General features: G+C 43.1%; 1 protein-coding gene across 1 annotated transcript in view; it reads right to left on the reverse strand.

Annotated features, from left to right (window-relative positions):
- The window catches only part of CFAP61 (cilia and flagella associated protein 61), a 239479-nt gene that overhangs the window by 53137 nt on the left and 167023 nt on the right, over positions 1–19319 (reverse strand). The window contains exons 22-24 of the mRNA XM_059705429.1: positions 14089–14381; positions 4416–4743; positions 2596–2687 (exon numbers count right to left, since the gene is read on the reverse strand). Of these exons, the coding sequence (XP_059561412.1) occupies positions 2596–2687; positions 4416–4743; positions 14089–14381 (713 nt within the window). The remainder of the gene's footprint in view (positions 1–2595; positions 2688–4415; positions 4744–14088; positions 14382–19319) is intronic.

The following is a 19319-nucleotide window of genomic DNA, read 5'->3' on the forward strand; positions in this document are numbered from 1 at the left end:
GGAAATCACAGTGTCCTCGAAGGATCTGGTTCTGTCTGAAACCACTCCCAGTATTTTTCATCTTGAACATCTTTGGCTCCAATTATTTATCTATGATGACCAAAGTGCTCGGCCTCTGCACACATCATCTGGGCTTCATCCCGTTCATGAAATGCCCCATCTCATCAGTGGCAGATTGTATTCCACAAAGATGGCCACAACAATATCCTCCATCGCTCACAGTCTTCTACAAGACTTTGACACTCTTCCCACTGAGAGATGAACTCTTCGTCCCCTCTCCTTGAATCCTGGTGGGCTGTGACTGGTCCAACCGAGGGCCTGAAGGAGGAAGTGCTGTGTGACTTTCGAGGCCGGTCATGGAAAGCAATGCAGCTTCTAATTGCTAGTGGGGACACTTGCGCTCAGATCCCTGAGCTGTCACATAAGAAATCTGACAACTCTGAGGTTGCCAGGCTGTGAGGAAGCCCAGTCACACGGACAGCTCAGGTGTGATGCTCTGGTCAGCACGCCCTGTGTTTGAATCATTCCAGCCCTTCAGAGGATCCAACCATTGTGTCGCCTCTAACCTTCAAGTCTTCTGCGCGGAGGCCCCAGACATTGTGGAGCAGTGACAAGCCCTTCCCACTGTGTCCTGTGTGAGATCCTGACCCACAGAATCTGAGCAGAATCAAATGGCTGCTTCATTTCTGTTACATAGCAACAGAAACTGGACATCATTTGCTTCGATCCTTTATTTGTAAGAAAATTTTTCATCAGACCACATATAAAAAAGCACCCCTAAAAGGGTCTGGGAGAGGCCCGAGGCAAATAAGGTTTAAACACAGAGCATTTTCCCGTTCCCGGAGGAAACAGATTTCTTTATTTGTCTGGAACTATGATTAACAACATCCACCACTGACTGGTCACCTGTTTTGTTCCTTTTACTCTATATATGATCCCTAAGAACCCCAGACACCCAGAGAAGTCGAGTAACTTCTCCAAAGTCCATAAGAAGTATATGGAAGAGCTGGGATTCCAACTCCCCGAGGGGAGAAGGGTGGGGGCCAAGGGTCTGTACAGTTTGAGTGTGTCCCCCTTTCAAGGAATTTTCCAATCGTATCCACTTACATCTCATTGACAAGAACCTGCCACGGGCTGATTCTATTCTCCAGGAAAGCTGGGAAATGTGATTACTTTGGTCATTATCATTAACGCCCCAAAATACCCAGGATATGAAAATGGGAACAGAGGTTGCGGTGTCAACTTCCAGTGTCTGACCCACTGGCAAAAAAAAAAAAAAAAAAAGCAAACATGACACGTCAGAAAGAAAACCCCCAGTTGCCCACAAACACAACTCTGGGTCCACCTGTCAGAGAATTTTATTTGAGGAGCCTGCCACCTGACCAACCACATGGGTCCTTCTGGTTATCTTGGACCCAGGGACGTCCCCTCATTACACTTGTGCATCTTCTGGATGGTCCTTCTGTGTAATCCAGGGAGGGCAGGAGAACAACAGGGTTTCACGGACATTCCAAACCCTATGCAATTCACTTGCTATGTTGCCGTGAAGGCAGTTGTTTTAGTTATCTATTGCTGTATCACAGGTTACGTCAAAACTTAGTGGCTTAATGTCCTTCAATAGGCAAATGAAGAAGTAAACTGTGATACATTCAGATAGTGGAATGCTATTTAGCATTAAAAAGAAATGAGCTATCAAGCCATGTAGCACAAATACATATTACAAAGTGAAAGGAGCAAATGGGGGGAGAAAGAGGGAAGTGGAAGAGGGCATAGAGGGATACAATGGCGATGGGAAAAATTAAATTAAATTTGCAAAAGAGAAGCCAATCTGAAAAGGCTCCATACTACACAATTCCAACTATATGACATTCTGGATAAGGCAAAACTATGGAGATGGTATAAAGATCAGTGGGTGCCAGGAGTTAAGGGTGAGAGAGGGATACAGAGGTGGAGCACAGAGGATTCTTAGGGCAGTGAAACTACTCTGTATGATACTGTAATGATGGATACATGTCATTATACATTTGTCCAAACCCCTAGAATATACAACTCTAATGTAGACTATAGACTTCGGGTGGTAATGGTGTATCAATGTAAGTTCACCAATCTTAACTAATGTACCACTTCGATTGGGGGTGTTGATAATGGGGACAGTATGCATGAATGGGAGCAGGGGTATATGGGAAATCTCTGTACTTTCCTCTCAATTTTGCTGTGAACCTAAAACTGCTCTTTAAAAAATTTATTAAAAAACAATCAGTGGGTAAAAACAATAAGCTTGTATAAATTGGGAGTGGTGCAAGTTTGAAGCTGTAATCTCTTTCGTGACCTAGCACTGGAAGTCTCAAACTGTCATTTCCACAAAATCCTGTTGGCTACAGAGGTCAGCCCTAGTCAGCGTGGTAGGGGAGCACACAGGGGCATGAATACCAAGAGGCAGGAGTCATTGAGGGCCTTCTTGAGGACTGGCGACTGCAGTGGCTTTCTGATGCATGAACCAATACGTTACACTAAAGATCTGAATAAATAATTTTTCACCCCTGTACACAAAGTGTGATATTTGGAAGTTAAATGAAATTTAGGAATAATACTTACAAAATCAGGCTGGGCCATTTGTACCTCCAAGGGAGATGGAATGGCAGGCTTGCTGATATGCAGATAATGGTAAGACCCAGGAAGAATGCCTCCTAGAGGAAATGGCAAGGTTTCCACATTTTAATTAATTGTTAATAAGGTAGGTAACATGTTAATAAGGTGAGTGAGCTTATATCTGTGCTACAGGACAGATGGAGGTGCCTATAATGGTGTATGCTGCTCGAACATTCCCAATGAGCACTGGGATGGCTGGGATTTACTTAACAAAATCAGTGTGAATGTACCATTATACCCCATAATGTAGCCAACAGTGCTCTGCTCCAAGAAGATGTGCTAAGCTGATCCTGTGTATCCTTTGATTTCTCGTAACTCCTGTCACTCTACCTGCCAAAGCCAAACCAAGACCTTTAGAGTCTAAATGTTGCAATGGTTTTCCCCATCATTCCTCCAATATTTAAAAAATATTCTGAAAATGAATGTTATAAGGAAAATCAATAAATTTCTTGTTCAATGTTTTAGAAAATGGTCATTATCATTAATATTTCTAGTTTGTCCCAGAAGTATGAGCCTGACCTAACTCTGGTCTCTGATACCCATCCCTTCTCTTCCTCTTTCCCCTGGTCTCATCGAGAATGAGAAGCAGAGTGGGACTTCTCTGAGGCCATTTAGATAGGTAGAAAAAGATAAGATCTGGAATATAGGGCTTTTGTCTCTTTAGTCTGATGTCTATTTACTGGCTTAGGGTCCATGGACACCCTAGGGCAGTGGTCGGCAAACCGCGGCTCAGCAAACTGCGGCTTGCGAGCCACATGTGGCTCTTAGGCCCCTTGAGTGTGGCTCTTCCACAAAATACCGACTTCTGCGCATGGGCCACGAAGTTTCAATTGCATTGTACATGTGCGCCCGCACGTGGTATTTTGTGGAAGAACCACACTCAAGGGGCCAAAGAGCCGCATGTGGCTCACGAGCCGCAGTTTGCCGACCACTGCCCTAGGGGGGTCTATGGATGGTTTGGGTATTAGTTCTTCAACTTTTGGAAGTAAACAAAATTGTGTATGCATATGCATTTTTTTTTTCTAGTAGAAGATCTATAACAGTGATGGCGAACCTTTTGAGCTTGGCGTGTCAGCATTTTGAAAAACCCTAACTTAATTCAGGTGTCGTGTCACATATAGAAACTTTTTGATATTTGCAACCATAGTAAAACAAAGACTTATATTTTTGATATTTATTTTATATATTTAAATTCCACTTAACAAAGAAAAATCAACCAAAAAAATGAGTTCGCGTGTCATAGGTTCGCCATCACTGGTCTATAACATTCAAAGACACTATTTCCAAAGGTATCTCTGAACTCTCAAACATAAAGAAATCCTGTGTTACTGATATGATCTCCTTAGAGGTCAACAAGGCTTAACAGATGAATGTGACATTTACAGCCACAAATGGTTTGGCTTATCCATACAGATAGCAGCCAAGGCCTGGGATGCTTAGAAGGGTCTCTTTATCTCTGAACTTAGAGTGAGAATGAAAGTTTGGGACCATTATGACCAGTTGTGAGGAACTTCTGATCATGCTCCAGTCTGCTTAAACACAGCTATTATATTGTCTATAATAAATGCTCAAATTGCAAAGGACCATGATAATAATAATGCTATGTCCATAATAAATGCTTAAGAAATGAGAGTGAGAGCCCTCCTCTGTTTCTGTGCAGAGAGGTCTCCTCACCAAGCCTAAGAGAAAGATGGACGGCTGCCCTGAGCACTGACCCAGACCAACTGCTGGCTTCATCAGGGGGAAGAAGGTGGCTTACCACACACCTTGGATCTTGGCTGCCTTGTACGTGGGAATGAGTCGGTCAAGATCAGCCGGTGGCTCGGTCACAGGCTCGAGGGTTGGATCAAAGAGACAGAGCATAGCTGCTGCCAGTTGGAAGCCAACTTCTTTGGAACTGAAGTTTCTGTGAGACCAATCCCTTGAGTAATATCTATTGGAGAATTTGGTGAGGGAGCCAGCAGCTCTGATGGCTATGTCATTGGTGTGGAAGTTCGCATCGATCACAAGTCGGCCATCATAGACAAGACATGCATCATTGAATGCTTTAAATGTTTCATAATCCACGTTCTTCTCACAGAAGCTGAAGAATACCTACCAAGTGAGCAATTATTGTTACTTAGTTATCACTCTTTACCTTCCCAAGAGTGTGAACAATCAACAGGGGAACACACAAAAAAATCTAGGTCTACTAAAAGTTTTATAATCGTGTGTGTGTGTGTGTGTGTGTGTGTGTGTGAGAGAGAGAGAGAGAGAGAGAGAGAGAGAGAGAGAGAGAGCGAGACTACTGTTTGCTAAGAAGAACAAGTTATGATCAACCAATGTCACTCTTTTATTTTTTTTATCACTCAATCTAGATATCCAGTGGAGAGGATGCCAAAAGATGAAATAGCTATCATAAGAGTCAATATTTTTTTCCTACAAAGAGGTTTACAATTCATGGGACACCACTTTCCCCATTCTTCTATATTTTACTAGTTTTATTTATTTATTTACTTGCTTATTTATTGTTAATCCTCACCTGAGGATATTTTTCCATTGATTTTTAGAGCGAGTGGGAAGGAGGGGAAGAAACAGAGAGAGAAAGACATCCATGTGAGAGAGACATTGATTGGTTGCCTCCCGAATGGGGCTGGGAATTGAGCCTGCAATCCAGATACATGCCCTTGACTGGAATCAAACCCACAATCCTTCAGTCCAAGGGCTGACACTCTATCCACTGAGCCAAACTGGCTAGGGCTCATTCTTCTATATTTAAAATAACTCTCTCAGCCCCCTTCCATTTTCCTCTTCTTATTCATGTGTCTGACATTTAGGTCTCTCTAGGTTCCTTCTTACAGTCACCTCATCTAATCTTGAGTTGTCAGATTGCCCCATCATTCCTGGCCTTTTAAACCCCTAAAGCCTGCAAGATGCCCCAGAGAAGATGAGAGCTCCATCAGCCTCAGCATCTAGCATGTGTGGGCTCCTCCCTTGTTACTTTCTGCCCTGATATGGCACACAGCCATTGAATAAATATTTATGGAGTACCTACCAAGGGTCACAAAGCCCTCCACATACTCCTTAGAAGTGATCTGTATGCCCCCCCCCCCCCCCGCCAATTCTCTGCCCAAATTTCAATGCTTTCTCATGCTCATATGAACATCTTCTTCTAAGTTGATGTTGAACATCATTAAAACAGTGCAAGTTAGTTGTTTTTAAGCCCTTCACTGTTGTTGAAGCAGTTGAGATAAGTTTAATCATTTTATTTTTACCTAAATATAGTTTGCCACCTTATTTTAAACATGCTAAAAACAAAAACATGATATGGAGCCTCATAATACTGATGGCGGCCTCCCTGCTTCCGTCACAAGCTTGCTTTACCCACCTTACTTGCCTCGTTCTGTATAAAAATGAGCTGTTCTAGACCAAAGGTAACCCTCTTTCACATCCCTTCCCTACACCCATGATTGGTACATGAATGATTTTTAATCCTGTGGTAGAGATTAGTCATGCATAACTATGTAAATTTAAATCTAAATTTATTAAAAGTAAACAAACTTTAAAATCCAGACCCACAGTTGTACTGAGGCAGGATAGTAAGAAGCTAGGGAAATTCCTAGGCAAGTGGAATAGGGAAACTGAGACAAGATAATTAAACAAGGCCAAACAAATTGAACAATTTACCACTAGCTAGTGAATTAAAAGACCTTATCTTCCCTAAATCAGGGACGGAGGAAATCAGGGGAACAAATAACAAAATCCTGACTGGAACCAGACAGACCCAAGATAAGAGTAAAACAGTAAAGTAAACCAAATAATAATCCCAAACTCTCCTCTACACTCATTCTGATGCATCAGCATATTAAAAACTCACCTGGAGAGCTGATGAATATTTTACGGAAATCCTCCCTTGCAAAAGAAACAAAAACCCTCAGGACAAAAACTCAGTGTGGTTTTGCTCTAGAGCAGTGGTTCTCAACCTACCTAATGCCATGACCCTTTAATACAGTTCCTCATGTTGTGGTGACCCCCAACCATAAAATTATTTTCGTTGCTACTTCATAACTGTAATTTTGCTACTGTTATGAATCTTAATGTAAATATCTGATATGCAGGATGTATTTTCATTGTTACAAACTGAACATTATTAAAGCATAGTGATTAATCACAAAAACAATATGTAATTATATATGTGTTTTCCGATGGTCTTAGGCAACCCCTGTGAAAGGGTCGTTCGACCCCCAAAGGGGTCGCGGCCCCCAGGTTGAGAACCGCTGCTCTAGAGCATGCTCATGCCCCTTTTCAAGCATGAAAATTTTATTTCCCCCTAACTCTCAGGGTCCCTATGAGACTTGCAACCAGGGGAGCAGTGAGCAATGGCAACTCATGCTGGGCTTACCCCTGATCCTGTCTCCAAGGCCCCCTTTTTCTCTAACTTTCCTTTCCTTCCCAGTGACCTAATGGCAGCCCCACCTTGGCTCACTTCTTTCCTATAAATTCCTAGAGAGCCAAAGAAGAGCACCACCTGAGCTCTCTCTAGTTGGTTCTTTTACCCTAAATCAGTGATGGCGAACCTATGACACACGTGTCAGAGGTGACACGTGAACTCATTTTTTTGGTTGATTTTTCTTTTTGTTAAATGGCATTTAAATACATAAAATAAATATCAAAAATATACATCTTTGTTTTACTACGGTTGCAAATATCAAAAAATTTCTATACGTGACACGGCACCAGAGTCAAGTTAGGGTTTTTCAAAATGCTGACACGCCGAGCTCAAAAGGTTCACCATCACTGCCCTAAATCCTTCCTTTGTTTCACTGTCCCCAGCTTTAATAAATGTACTTTCAAAATCACCTGGAATCGTACTGTGAAATCTTTCCTACATGAAGTCAAGAACTCACACACTACACCGAGGTAGACCCACTCTGGGCCCGGAGCCTCATCGGGTAACAGTAGTAGCTTATTTCAAACTAGAGGCCTCGTGCACAAAATACATGCATAGGGGGGCAGGAGGGGTCCCCTCAGTCCGTCCTGCACCTTCGGGGGATGTCTGACTGCCTCAGGGGATGGGGATCAGGCCTAAACTGGCAGTCAGACATACTTCTCGCAATCTGGGACGCTGCATACACCAGTGACCATACTTTCATAAAGGTGAAAGGCATCTTGCTGTTGTATGGGCAGCTACATTTTTTTGCCCTGATTATAAGAAGTAGTACATAACATGATCCTTCTGAGGCAGTAGTACCATTTTCTCCATCTTATGGGTGGAAAAACTGAAACAGAGAGAAGCTAAATAATTGGTTTTGTCACAAGTTATAAGTGTCAGAATCAGGGCTGACCACAAAATGGGTAAGCCAGAGTCCATGCATGTTTTTTTTTTTTTAAATATATTTTATTGATTTTTTACAGAGAGGAAGGGAGAGGGATAGAGAGTTAGAAACATCGATGAGAGAGAAACATTGATCAGCTGCCTCCTGCACACCCCCCACTGGGGATGTGCCCGCAACCAAGGTATATGCCCTTGACCGGAATCGAACCTGGGACCCTTCAGTCTGCAAGCCGACGCTCTATCCACTGAGCCAAACCAGTCAGGGCAAGTCCATGCATGTTATCGTTGCATCATCCTGTTTTTTCAGTGTTAGAGTAGCCTTGCCAGGTTTTAATTTTTAAATCTAAGAGACTGTTCCCAATATATAGGGTAGGGTCCGTAGGCCTGGCCAGCGATCAGGGCCGATCTGTGGAGCAACTGGTGGGCAGGGCAATTGGGGGGCCCCCCCACTGGCACCCACCTTGGCAGGTGGCCTGGCACCGCCCCCTCACTGGCCCCGCCCCCAATTGCCTATGCCAGTTGCCTCACCCTGGTGGTCAGTGCGCATCATAGCAACTGGTCATTCTGCCGATGGTCCCGCTGTTGGGTTGATGAGCATATTAGGGTTTTATTATATAGGATGCTAAAAAGCTACAGCTGTCTAGTTGCTGCCATATTGGACAACACAAATATTGACCATTTCCATCATCAAAGAAAGCTCTATTGGACAGTAACAGACTCAGGTCCATCATCTCAGTAAAGCCTTTTATTCTCACTCAGGGAGCCAAAAGGATCTTTCTCCTTTTCTCTGTGTCTGTTTATTCAGCTATTTAACCCTATCCCAGTTACTCCCATCTCAGGCAGCTTATTTCTTTTGAATCTCTAAAATTCTTCCTGTCTTATAACTCTTACTCAGTGACCAAAGGAAAATATTTTTCTCTGAGTCTGTCTCTGATTCTGTCTTCTCACTCCTCTTTTTTATCTCTTATACTCTTTTCCCATCTATATAAAAATATATTTCCCATTCATAAAAAATATAGAAGTGGCCCTGACTAGTTTGGCTCAGTGGATAGAGCATCGGCCTGAGGACTGAAGAGTCCTAGGTGCAATTCCAGTCAAGGGCATGTACCTTGGTTGCAGACACATCCCCAGTAGGGGTTGTGCAGGAGGCAGCTGATCGATGTTTCTCTCTCATCGATGTTTCTAACTTTCTTTCCCTCTCCCTTCCTCTCTGTAAAAAAACAATAAAATATATTAAAAAATATATAGAAGTGTAGCTGGGGTTTCAGTGTGGGAGCACACTGACCATGAGGGGGCAGCTCCTGCATTGAGCATCTGCCCCCTGGTGGTCAGTGTGCCTCATAGTGACTGGTCGTTCCGCCATTCGGTTGACTTGCATATTAGCCTTTTATTATATAGGATGGTGTATTGCATTGACTGATTTTTAGATGTTAAATCAACCTTCCCTTTTTGCAAAAACTTAAGCCTTAAACAGAATTCCTCTAATGAATAGCCTATTTATAAGAAGAGCTATTTGCCTAAAGGTCATGGGAAAATGTAGGTAGAATTAAGATAGAGTCAGAGAGAGCAAGCATTTCACTCTGTTACATGAACACTACTTTTGCTATACTCACGAGTTTTGGTATGTTTAGTTTTTGTTTTAATTCATCTCAAATAATTTTCTAATTTCCCCTTTTTATTTCTTTTTTCAACCCACTGTTCTTTAGAAGTATATTAATTTCTATATCTTTGTGGGTGTCCCAATTATCCTTTTTTATTATCAAAATAAGTTGTATTATCTTCAGAAAAAAGTATAGAAAGCCACTTGATTTGAATTAATTATATATAAAAAACAGCAGCATCAACCTCGTGAGCCCCCCAAAATGCTCAAAGTCCCCTCACTATCTCCACAAAAGTTCTTCTACCTAAACAATTCTTTTCCTAATTAAACCTACTTTTTGTTATATAGCATATTCAATCTACTAATTCTTGTTTTCCTGATTTTTTAAAAATTACTAGTATTGCCATGGTATTTCTTTACATTCTTTTGGTGTAGGCATTCATAATTTGTCTGCCTTTGAGGTTTCATGAGTTTGTGGACTAGATGCAAAAGCAAATCTAACACTGTTCATGGGAACATGTGCTTGAAGTTACAGCTCTCTCAAATACAATTCATGTGCTCCTGCAATGCCAACTGAATACTGCATATTGGATAAAACATGAAGTAAAACCATCTGGCCACACTGATTTTGTTCCAAATAAGTATTTACTTATATGTATAACTCAGATTAGGAAGAGCAAAACTCCCTGGTTAGCAAATCAAGAGTCACCAATCTGATAAACCTCACTCAACATGCATTCTGACAAACACTTCTTTTTAACAAAATGTACCTCAATTTAAACTAAAATACAAACAGTTCACTCCTTTCTCCCACCTCCACTCCCTGCCTCTTGCAACCACCAATCTGTTCTCGGTATCTATAAGATTGCTGTATTTTTCAAGATTCTACATTTAAGAGAGATCATACTGTATTTGTCTTCCTCTGTCTGACTTACTTCATTTAGCATAATGCTCTCAAGTTCCATTCATGTTGTCCTAAATGGCAAGATTTCATTCTTTTTATGGCTGAATAATATTCCATTTTGTGTGTGTATCACGATTTATTTATCATTCATCCACTGAGGTTGTTTCTATGTCTTGGCTACTGCAAATAATCTACACTAATAAAAGAAAGATGCTAACTGACTGTACCTTCACTACGCCCATCAGCCAATCAGGAGAGTATGCAAATTAACCCAACAAAGATGGCCGTTAAATTTGCATACTGCAGGTGGGGCGGGACAGCGCAATCCACCGCCCGCCCGCTGCCATCCGGGCCTCCCGTGTGCAACCTGGGGCGGCGGGGCGGGGCAGTGCAATTGGCCGCTCGCCCCGCCGCCATTCGGGCCTGCCATCTGAGACCCAGCGCAGGATCCGGGCCTGCCATCTGCCACCCATGGAGCAGGCCTAAGCCAGCAGGTGGTTATCTCCCGAGGGGTCCCAGACTGTGAGAGGGCACAGGTTGGGCTGAGGGATACCCTCCCACTCACCCCCCCCGCCCCGCCCGCCAGTGCACAAATTTTTGTGCACCGGGCCTCTAGTGCTATAATTAAATGTGGGGATGCATATATCTTTTCAAATTAGTGTTTTCATTTTCTTTAGACAAATACCCAGAACTGAAATTGCTGGATCATAGGGTAGGTCTATTTTTAATTTTTAGAGGAGCCTCCATACAGTTTTCCATGGTGGCTGCTCCAATTTACATTCCCACCAACAGTGCACAAAAGTCCCTTTCTCCATATCCTCACCAAAACTTTTTATTTCTTGTCTTTTTTATAATAATCATTCTAATAAGTGTGAAGTGATATCCCATTGTGATTTTGATTTGCATTTCCCTGATTAGTGATATTGAGCATCTCTTCATGTGCCTGTTGGCCACCTATATGACTTCTTTGGAAAAATGCCTTTTCAGATATTCTGCCTATTTTTAAATTGAATTGCTTGGAAGTTTTTTGCTATTGAGTTATATGAGTTCTTTATGTTCTTTGGATATTAGCTCATCAGACATATGATATGCAGTTATTTTCTTCCATTGAGTGGGTTGCTATTTCATTTTTTTTATGGTTTCCTTTGCTATGCAGAAGCTTTTTAGTTTGCTGTAATCCCACTTGTTTATTTTTGCTTTTGTTTTTGGTGTCAGATTCAAAAAATGATTGCCAAGACCTAAGCTAAGGTCTGGCCAGCATGTCTCAGTGGTTGAGCGTTGACCTATGAACCAGTAGTTAACGGTTCTATTCCCAGTCAGAGCGTATGCCTGGGTTGTGGGCTCATTTCCCAGTGCGGGGCATGCAGGAGGTAGCCAATTAATGATTCTCTTTTCATCATTGATGTTTCTATCTCTCTTTCCTTCTCCCTTCCTCTCTGAAATAAAAAAAAAAACTTTTTTTAAAGACCTAAGCTAAGGAAATTATCACCTTTGTTTTCTTTTAGTAGTTTTATAATTTCATGTCTTACGTTCAAGTTTTTAATCCATTTTGAATTAATTTTTGTGTATGGGTGTAAGACAGTGGTCCCAGTTCATTCTTTTGCACATGGCCATCCAATTTTCCCAGTGCCATTTATTGAAGAGACTATATTTTCCCACTATATATATTTGGTTTCTTTGTCATAAGTGAATTGGTTACCCATGTATAGGCTTATTTCTGGGCTCTCTATTCTGATCTGTGTGTCCATGTTTATGCAAATACCATACTGTTTTAATTACTATAGCTTTGTAATATAGTTTGAAATCAGGGAGTGGGATGCTTTCATCTTTCTTCCTTCTCAAGATTGCTTTGGCTATTCAGTGTCTTTTATGGATCTATACAAGTTTTAGTATTGTTTGTTCTATTTCTGTGAAAAATACCATTGGAATTTTGACAGAGATTGCATTTAATCTGTATACTGTTTTTTGTAGCATGGACATTTTGACAATATCAAATCATTCAATCCATGAGCATGAAATAGCTTTCCATTTATTTGTGTCTTATTCAATTTTTTTTCATGAATGTCTTATAGTTTTCAATATATAGGTCTTTCACCTCCTTGGTTAAATTTATTCCTAGTTATTTTATTCTTTTTGATACAATCTTAACTGGGGTTGTTCTAATTTCTCTTTGTGATAGTTTGTTATTAGTGTAAAGAAATGAAACAAATTTTTGTGAATTGATTTTGTATCCTGCAACTTTACTGAATTTGTTTATTAGTTCTAACAGTTTTTTAGATAGAGTCTATAGGGTTGTCTATACATAATATCAAGTCATCTGGAAACAGTGATATTTTACTTCTTCCTTTCCAATTTGGAAACCTTTTTTTCTCTCTTTCTTGCCTAGTTGTACTGGTGAGGACTTCCAAAACCATGTTGAATAAAAGTGGTGAGAATGGACATACTTATCTTGTTCCTTATCTTACAGGAAAAGCTCTAAGGTTTTCACCATCGAGTATGCTGTTAGTTGTGGGCAGAAAAACACTTCTTTGTGCAAGGCCTCAAGATTATCTTGGTGAAAAGGATAAACATGGAGTTTATAATCTAATTGAAGAGATGGATGCCAAGGAAATCATCTCAAAGATAATCAGAGAATTTCAGACTGGAATGAATACTGTGTAGAAAGGAAGGTATTACCAGTTGAATAAAAATGGTAATCTCCTGAACTGGCAGCTCTGAGGCTACAGGTTGCAAGTTGAGCTGTTACACTCCTCCCACCCCCCCACCCCCAAAGGCACTCTATATATCTCCTATGTCTCTATTCCATGGAGAAAGACTCACTATTGGTATTTCCAGAATCTTAAGAGGTTAACAGCAGCATAGACTTAAGGGCCCTGCTGACCTGGGTTGGTATCCCTGCCCACTGCCTACTTGGAACCATGATGTTCTCACCTGTAAACTGGGATGCTTGCCTTTACAGAGCTATTGTGAGACAGTGACAGAATGCACTGCAAGCATTCAGCCCTGTGCCTGGGACATGGCAAGCTCTCAATGTTGGCACTAAATCATTGACATTCCTTCCATGAAGAGGCAAGGTCTAATTCCCTCCCCTTGAGAATACTAAGTAAGGGTCAGCCTTAGTGAGGCATCTAGTGACTACAATGCAGGTGCAGTGATGCCACTTGGCTTCCGAGGTTGGGGCAGGAAAGGTGATTCATATTCATATTCTCTCTCTCTCTCTCTCTCTCTCTCTCTCTCTCTCTCTCTCTCTCTCTCTCTCATTGCTCTTAGAACCAAGTCACCATAGTAAGAGGAAGTCCAGTCACATGAAGTGGCCATCGATAAATGCTCTGGTCAAAATTGCAATTTAAGTTTATCTAGCATCTACAGCCAGACATGGGTGAACATAACCTCCTAGATGATTCCAGCCTCACCCATAGTCTGACTTCAACCACATGAGAGACCTCCAGTGAGAACTGCCCAGCTGAGCCCCCAGGACCACTAAGTTTGTTACTCAGCAATAGATAAACTGAACAATTAGAAAACAAACCCCCAAATCGTGACTGTAAATTCACCATCCACCATCTTTCAGACCTCAAATCTGGAGGCAGCGAGCGAGGGAGGTTCCCTGGACCGACTTACGGAGCACGGAAGTTTGAAAGGCTTGGTGGACGTGGTGAAGCTGGCGCTGTGAATAGGGTCTGGGTCTTCGCCATCGTTCCACTGAGCCAGAAGCGCATCCAGGTGGATGGTGACCCCAGCTGCTTGCATTGCGAGTTCCACTGCGCTTTCCACCAAATAGTTGTTGATGCAGGTGATGTTGGAAGTGGGCGGGGGCTGCACCAGGTGGATGTTGGGGCCCTTCACGCCGAGGTGTAAGAGCATTTCTATTGTCGTGTAAGTGTCGAGTGTATTTCCATAGACAATGACATTCCCTAGAACAGGGGGGAAATGCTAAGATATACAGTTAAAAAACACACAACCTTATTAGTCAAATGCTAATAATGCCGAATTGCTCCCTGCAACCCTCTCCATTTTCAGCTGCTGGAAGCCAGTGGTGTTACCTAGCAACAGCGACTAAGATAATTTAGTAAAGAATTGGCACAAAACATCCCACAAAGTAGTCAAGTACTTTTAACTCAGAAGTAGGACATTCATTTATGTTCCTATGATTTGAAAGTTGAAATTATGCTAAATGAAACTGTCTAGAATACAACCTTTTATCTTGTTTTGTTCCCTCTTTGTCACTTATTAAGGGGAAAATTACTAAAGTTTTCAATATATACAAGTTTTTCCTAAGATGAAAAGGACAATGGTAAAAAAAAAAAAATTCATGTACATGATGGTATGAATATTTTAATATTTAAATGTTGAAACTTGATCTCGAAGAATTTTTTTTTTGAGAACTAAAGACTAAAAGATTCTGATTTTCAATGGATGATTTTTATAAAGATTCAAATTCTGATTTTTAGAATTTACTGTGCCAAGACCCAGCAAAAGCGACCAAAGGATATTGTTTTGGTAAGTGAAAAGAAAATCATTATAATAGATTTCTCTTGTGTAAGAACATTGTGATGGTAACAGTTTAATACTATTTATATCTTCTTAAAAATACTACAAAAGCAATTTTATATGCTAATCTAATCTCAGCAGTTGTAAGATCAAAGATACTATTAAATGAGTGAAGTATATTTATGCTATTTACTTGCTATTTTTGACATTGAATTGGCATTTTTTTACCTTTCCACAAAGAAACTGCTGTAGACTTACAGTTTTCAGGCAAGCTGTAACAATTTACCCCAAATGATAGATCCATTGAATCAACACCCCCTCCTTTACAAAACAATATGACAAAGGAATTTGTGAAGCAAAATAAATGTCAAGTATATTTATTTAATTAGGTTGACTAAATTATGAAAAAAATCTATTTCAATCCAAAATTGAAATAAAGGCGTAATGGCTTGTCTAATTTGCTTAGAAAAGAAGGAACCAGAATAACTTTCGGATTACTTCTCCGGGGATAACAGCGTTTAGGAAGCTCTCCCAGACTTCCTGTTGTTCACATTTGGAACAGCAAGAGGGCACTGAAGCCAGGGGCAGGGTCCTTCCTTCTTGCCTTCTCTAGGAGGCTGCACTGAAGCCAGGGGCAGGGTCCTTCCTTCGTGCCTTCTCTAGGAGGCTGCACTGAAGCCAGGGGCAGGGTCCTTCCTTCGTGCCTTCTCTAGGAGGCTGCACTGAAGCCAGGGGCAGGGTCCTTCCTTCGTGCCTTCTCTAGGAGGCTGCACTGAAGCCAGGGGCAGGGTCCTTCCTTCTTGCCTTCTCTAGGAGGCTCCAACTTTGTGGCTAGTCCCTCTTCCATTCCCTCTTCTAATGCAACATTCACCGGTGATCTGCATTTTCCTTGGCTGAAAGTGCCAATGTTTTGCTGAAATTACGGAGGCTCCCACCTGCTGTGAAACATGAATCCCGGTGTCTGGCACAATAAAGAGCCATCCTGCCAAAAAAGCCAAAACTTGAACCTCAAACTGTCAAATATTTGAGGTCTTATGTCCTTCTAAAATATGCATGCCAAAACAATGTTCATTTTCAGTGAAACCAATTTAAGTGTTTGGGCCCTAAATAACTCGGGGTTTAATATTTTCCCAATCTCCTTCATGTTACCTTTTAGTAACTGTGAGATGAGCTTTTTCATTATAGACCCATGGAAGCCCAGGCAATGCATTGTTGCTGGGGTTTGGAAAGCTGTACTGTCTGCCCATAGACTGTAGGCAGCTGGAGAGGATGATACTTTTCAATTCAAAAGGTAATACATTTTATAAAACCTCTAATGTTTGAGTTAGATGTATATTTATAGCCTAACTTCTAAATATTTTGTCTCCCTTTAAGTTTGATTTAAAACAACCTCCCACTCCAAATATGAGACTTTGATGATCCTAACAGTCAGCTATTATCACAATAATGCTGCATAACAAACTATCCCCAGAACTCAATGTCAAATAACAGCCAGCTGTTGTAGGTTGGCTCACACATCTGTGGGCTGGCTGATGTCAGCTGATCTGGCTCCAAGTTGTGGCTGGGGTCAGGTGTGCACCATGTCTTTCATCCTCAAAGGACAGACAGATACTTGAGGCACATTCTGTTTATGGAGAAATGCAGGAGTCCAAGAGGGCAAGTGCAACTGCTCAAGCACTTTTCAAGCCTTCCCTTACATTATAGCCTCTAACATTCTTTTTATCAAAGTGAATCACATGGCCATGCCCATGGTCAAGGAGGCCGTGGTGGTGGGGGCTGAGGCAGAGGTGGTTAGGGGCAATGAGGCAGGCAGGCGAGTGGTTAGGGGTGATCAGGCAGGCAGAAAAGCAGTTAGGGGTGATCAGGCAGGCAGGTGAGTGGTTAGAGGCGATCAGGCAGACAAGAGAGTGGTTAGGGGTGATGAGGCAGACAGGAGAGTGGTTAGGAGCAATAAGGCAGGCAGGCAGATGAGCAGTTAGGAGCCAGCAGTCCTACATTGCGAGAGGGATGTCCTACTGTCTGTTTAGGCCCGGTTCTTCAAGGGTCAGGATGGGCCTAAACCGGCAGTCGGACATCCCCCAAGGGGTCCCAGATTGAGAGAGGGTGCAGGCCAGGCTGAGGGCCCCACCCCCTCCCTGTGCACGAATTTCTTGCAATGGGACTCTAGTCTATATATATAAAAGCCTAAGTGACTATTACTACCAGACGACCAGACAACTGGACAACTAGCAGTAGCTATGATGCGCAATGACCACCAGGGTGCAGATGCTCAATGCAAGAGCTGCCCCTTGGTGGTCAGTGTGCTCCCACAGCCAACCTCCCGCAGCTAGCCAACCTCCCGTGGTCCTTCCCCTTGGCTGGGTGGCCCCAAGGGGCCCCGACTGGGATTGGGTGAGACAGCCGTGATCAGCCCCAATCGCCAGCCAGGCCGAGGGACCCCACCTGTGCATGAATTCATTCACTGGGCCTCTAGTATGCATATAAATTCCCCTGTTCATCTCTCCCCACCCCTGCCTTCCCTCTGAGATTCATCAATCTGAATAACATTGTTATTATTAACTCAGATGCACATAGTTAATTTTTCATAAGCCAACAGTGAAAATATAAGCATGGGGAGAATTCATAGAATAACCAAAATCTAGTAGACAAAGATTTTGATTATTCATTTTTTTGCATTTTGGGACCAATAAACCTAGGCATAGAAATATGATTACTTCTATTTATTGGAGTAATTTTACTAGTATGGATGGGGTAGACTTAGCATTTTCTTTAAAAAACTTTAAAAAAAAATCTTCACCAGTGGATATTTGCAGGAACTTTACTCACATAATTAGAATATATATACTACACTATGTATAGGATATATACTACATTATATATATATATATATATATATATATATATATATATATATATATATATATATACTAGAGGCCCAGTGCACAAAAATTTGTGCAATCAGGGGGTCCCTCAGCCTGGCCTGTGCCCTCTCGCAGTCTGGGGCCCCTCGGGGGATGTCCACCAGCTGGCTTAGGCCCACTCCCCAGGGAATTGGGCCTAAGATGGCAGTCAGACATCCCTCTGGCATCCCTCGGGGATGTCCACTTGCCAGCGGGGAGCAGGCCTAAGCTGCAGTCGGACATTCTTAGTGCTTCTGAGGAGGCAGGAGAGGCTCCCGCCACCACTGCTGTGCTGGTAGCCATCAGCCTCGCTTGTAGCTGAACAGAGCTCCCCCTGTGGGAGTGCACTGACCACCAGGGGGCATCTCCTGCATTGAGCGTCTGCCCCCTAGTGGTCAGCGTATGTCATAGTGACCAGTCATTCCCAGTCGTTCTGCTGTTAGGGTCAATTTGCATATTACCCTTTTATTATATAGGACTAGGGGCCCGGTGCACGAAATTCGTGCACTGGGTGTGTGTGTGTGGGGGGGAGTGTCCCTCAGCCCAGCCTGCCCCCTCTCACATACTGGGAGCCCTCAGGCGTTGACCCCCATCACCCTCCAATCGCAGGATCGGCCCCTTGCCCAGGCCTGACGCCTCTGGCCTAGGCGTTCGGCCCGGGCAGCGGGGACCCGCAGCTGCAGCGGCCCCACGATCGTGGGCTTCGCTTTAGGCCCAGGCAAGGGACCCCTAGCTCCTGGGACTGCCAGCTTCGACCGTGCCCAGCTCCCATCGCTGGCTCCACCCGTACTTCCTGCTATCACTGGCCAGGGCGGCAAAGGCGCCTGATTCTCCGATCATGGCTGGCTCTTAGCTCCCCCCTGGGTTTCCGATCACTGTCAGTGGCAGGGGGCTTCTTCCTGCTTTCCCTTTCGCCTCCCTGCATTGTGCCTACATATGCAAATTAACCGCCATCTTGTTGGCAGTTAACTGCCATCTCAGTTGGCAGTTAATTTGCATATAGCCCTGATTAGCCAATGAAAAGGGTAGCTCGTACGCCAATTACCATTTTTCTCTTTTATTAGTGTTGATAGAGGCCTGGTGCATGGGTGGGGGCCGGCTGGTTTGCCCTGAAGGGTTTCCCGGATCAGGGTGGGGGTCCCGCTGGGGTGCCTGGACAGCCTGGGTGAGGGGCTGATGGCTGTTTGTAGGCTGGTCAAGCCCCCCAGTGAGGACCCTTATTCCATGGGGGTGTGGCCAGCCTGGGTGAGGGGCTGAGGGCTGTTTGCAGGCTGGCCACAGCCCCTTCAGGGTGGGGGTCCCCACTGGGGTGCCTGGCCAGCCTAGGTGAGGAGCTGATGGTTGTTTGCAGGCTGGTCAAGCCCCCCAATGGGGACCCTCATCCCATGGGAGTGTGGCCAACCTGGGTGAGGGGCTGAGGGCCGTTTTCAGGCTGGTCACACCCACAGGCTAGAAGCAGGT

Source organism: Myotis daubentonii, chromosome 8 (genome assembly GCF_963259705.1).
Source record: "Myotis daubentonii chromosome 8, mMyoDau2.1, whole genome shotgun sequence".
In the NCBI taxonomy this organism is placed as follows: Eukaryota; Metazoa; Chordata; class Mammalia; order Chiroptera; family Vespertilionidae; genus Myotis; species Myotis daubentonii.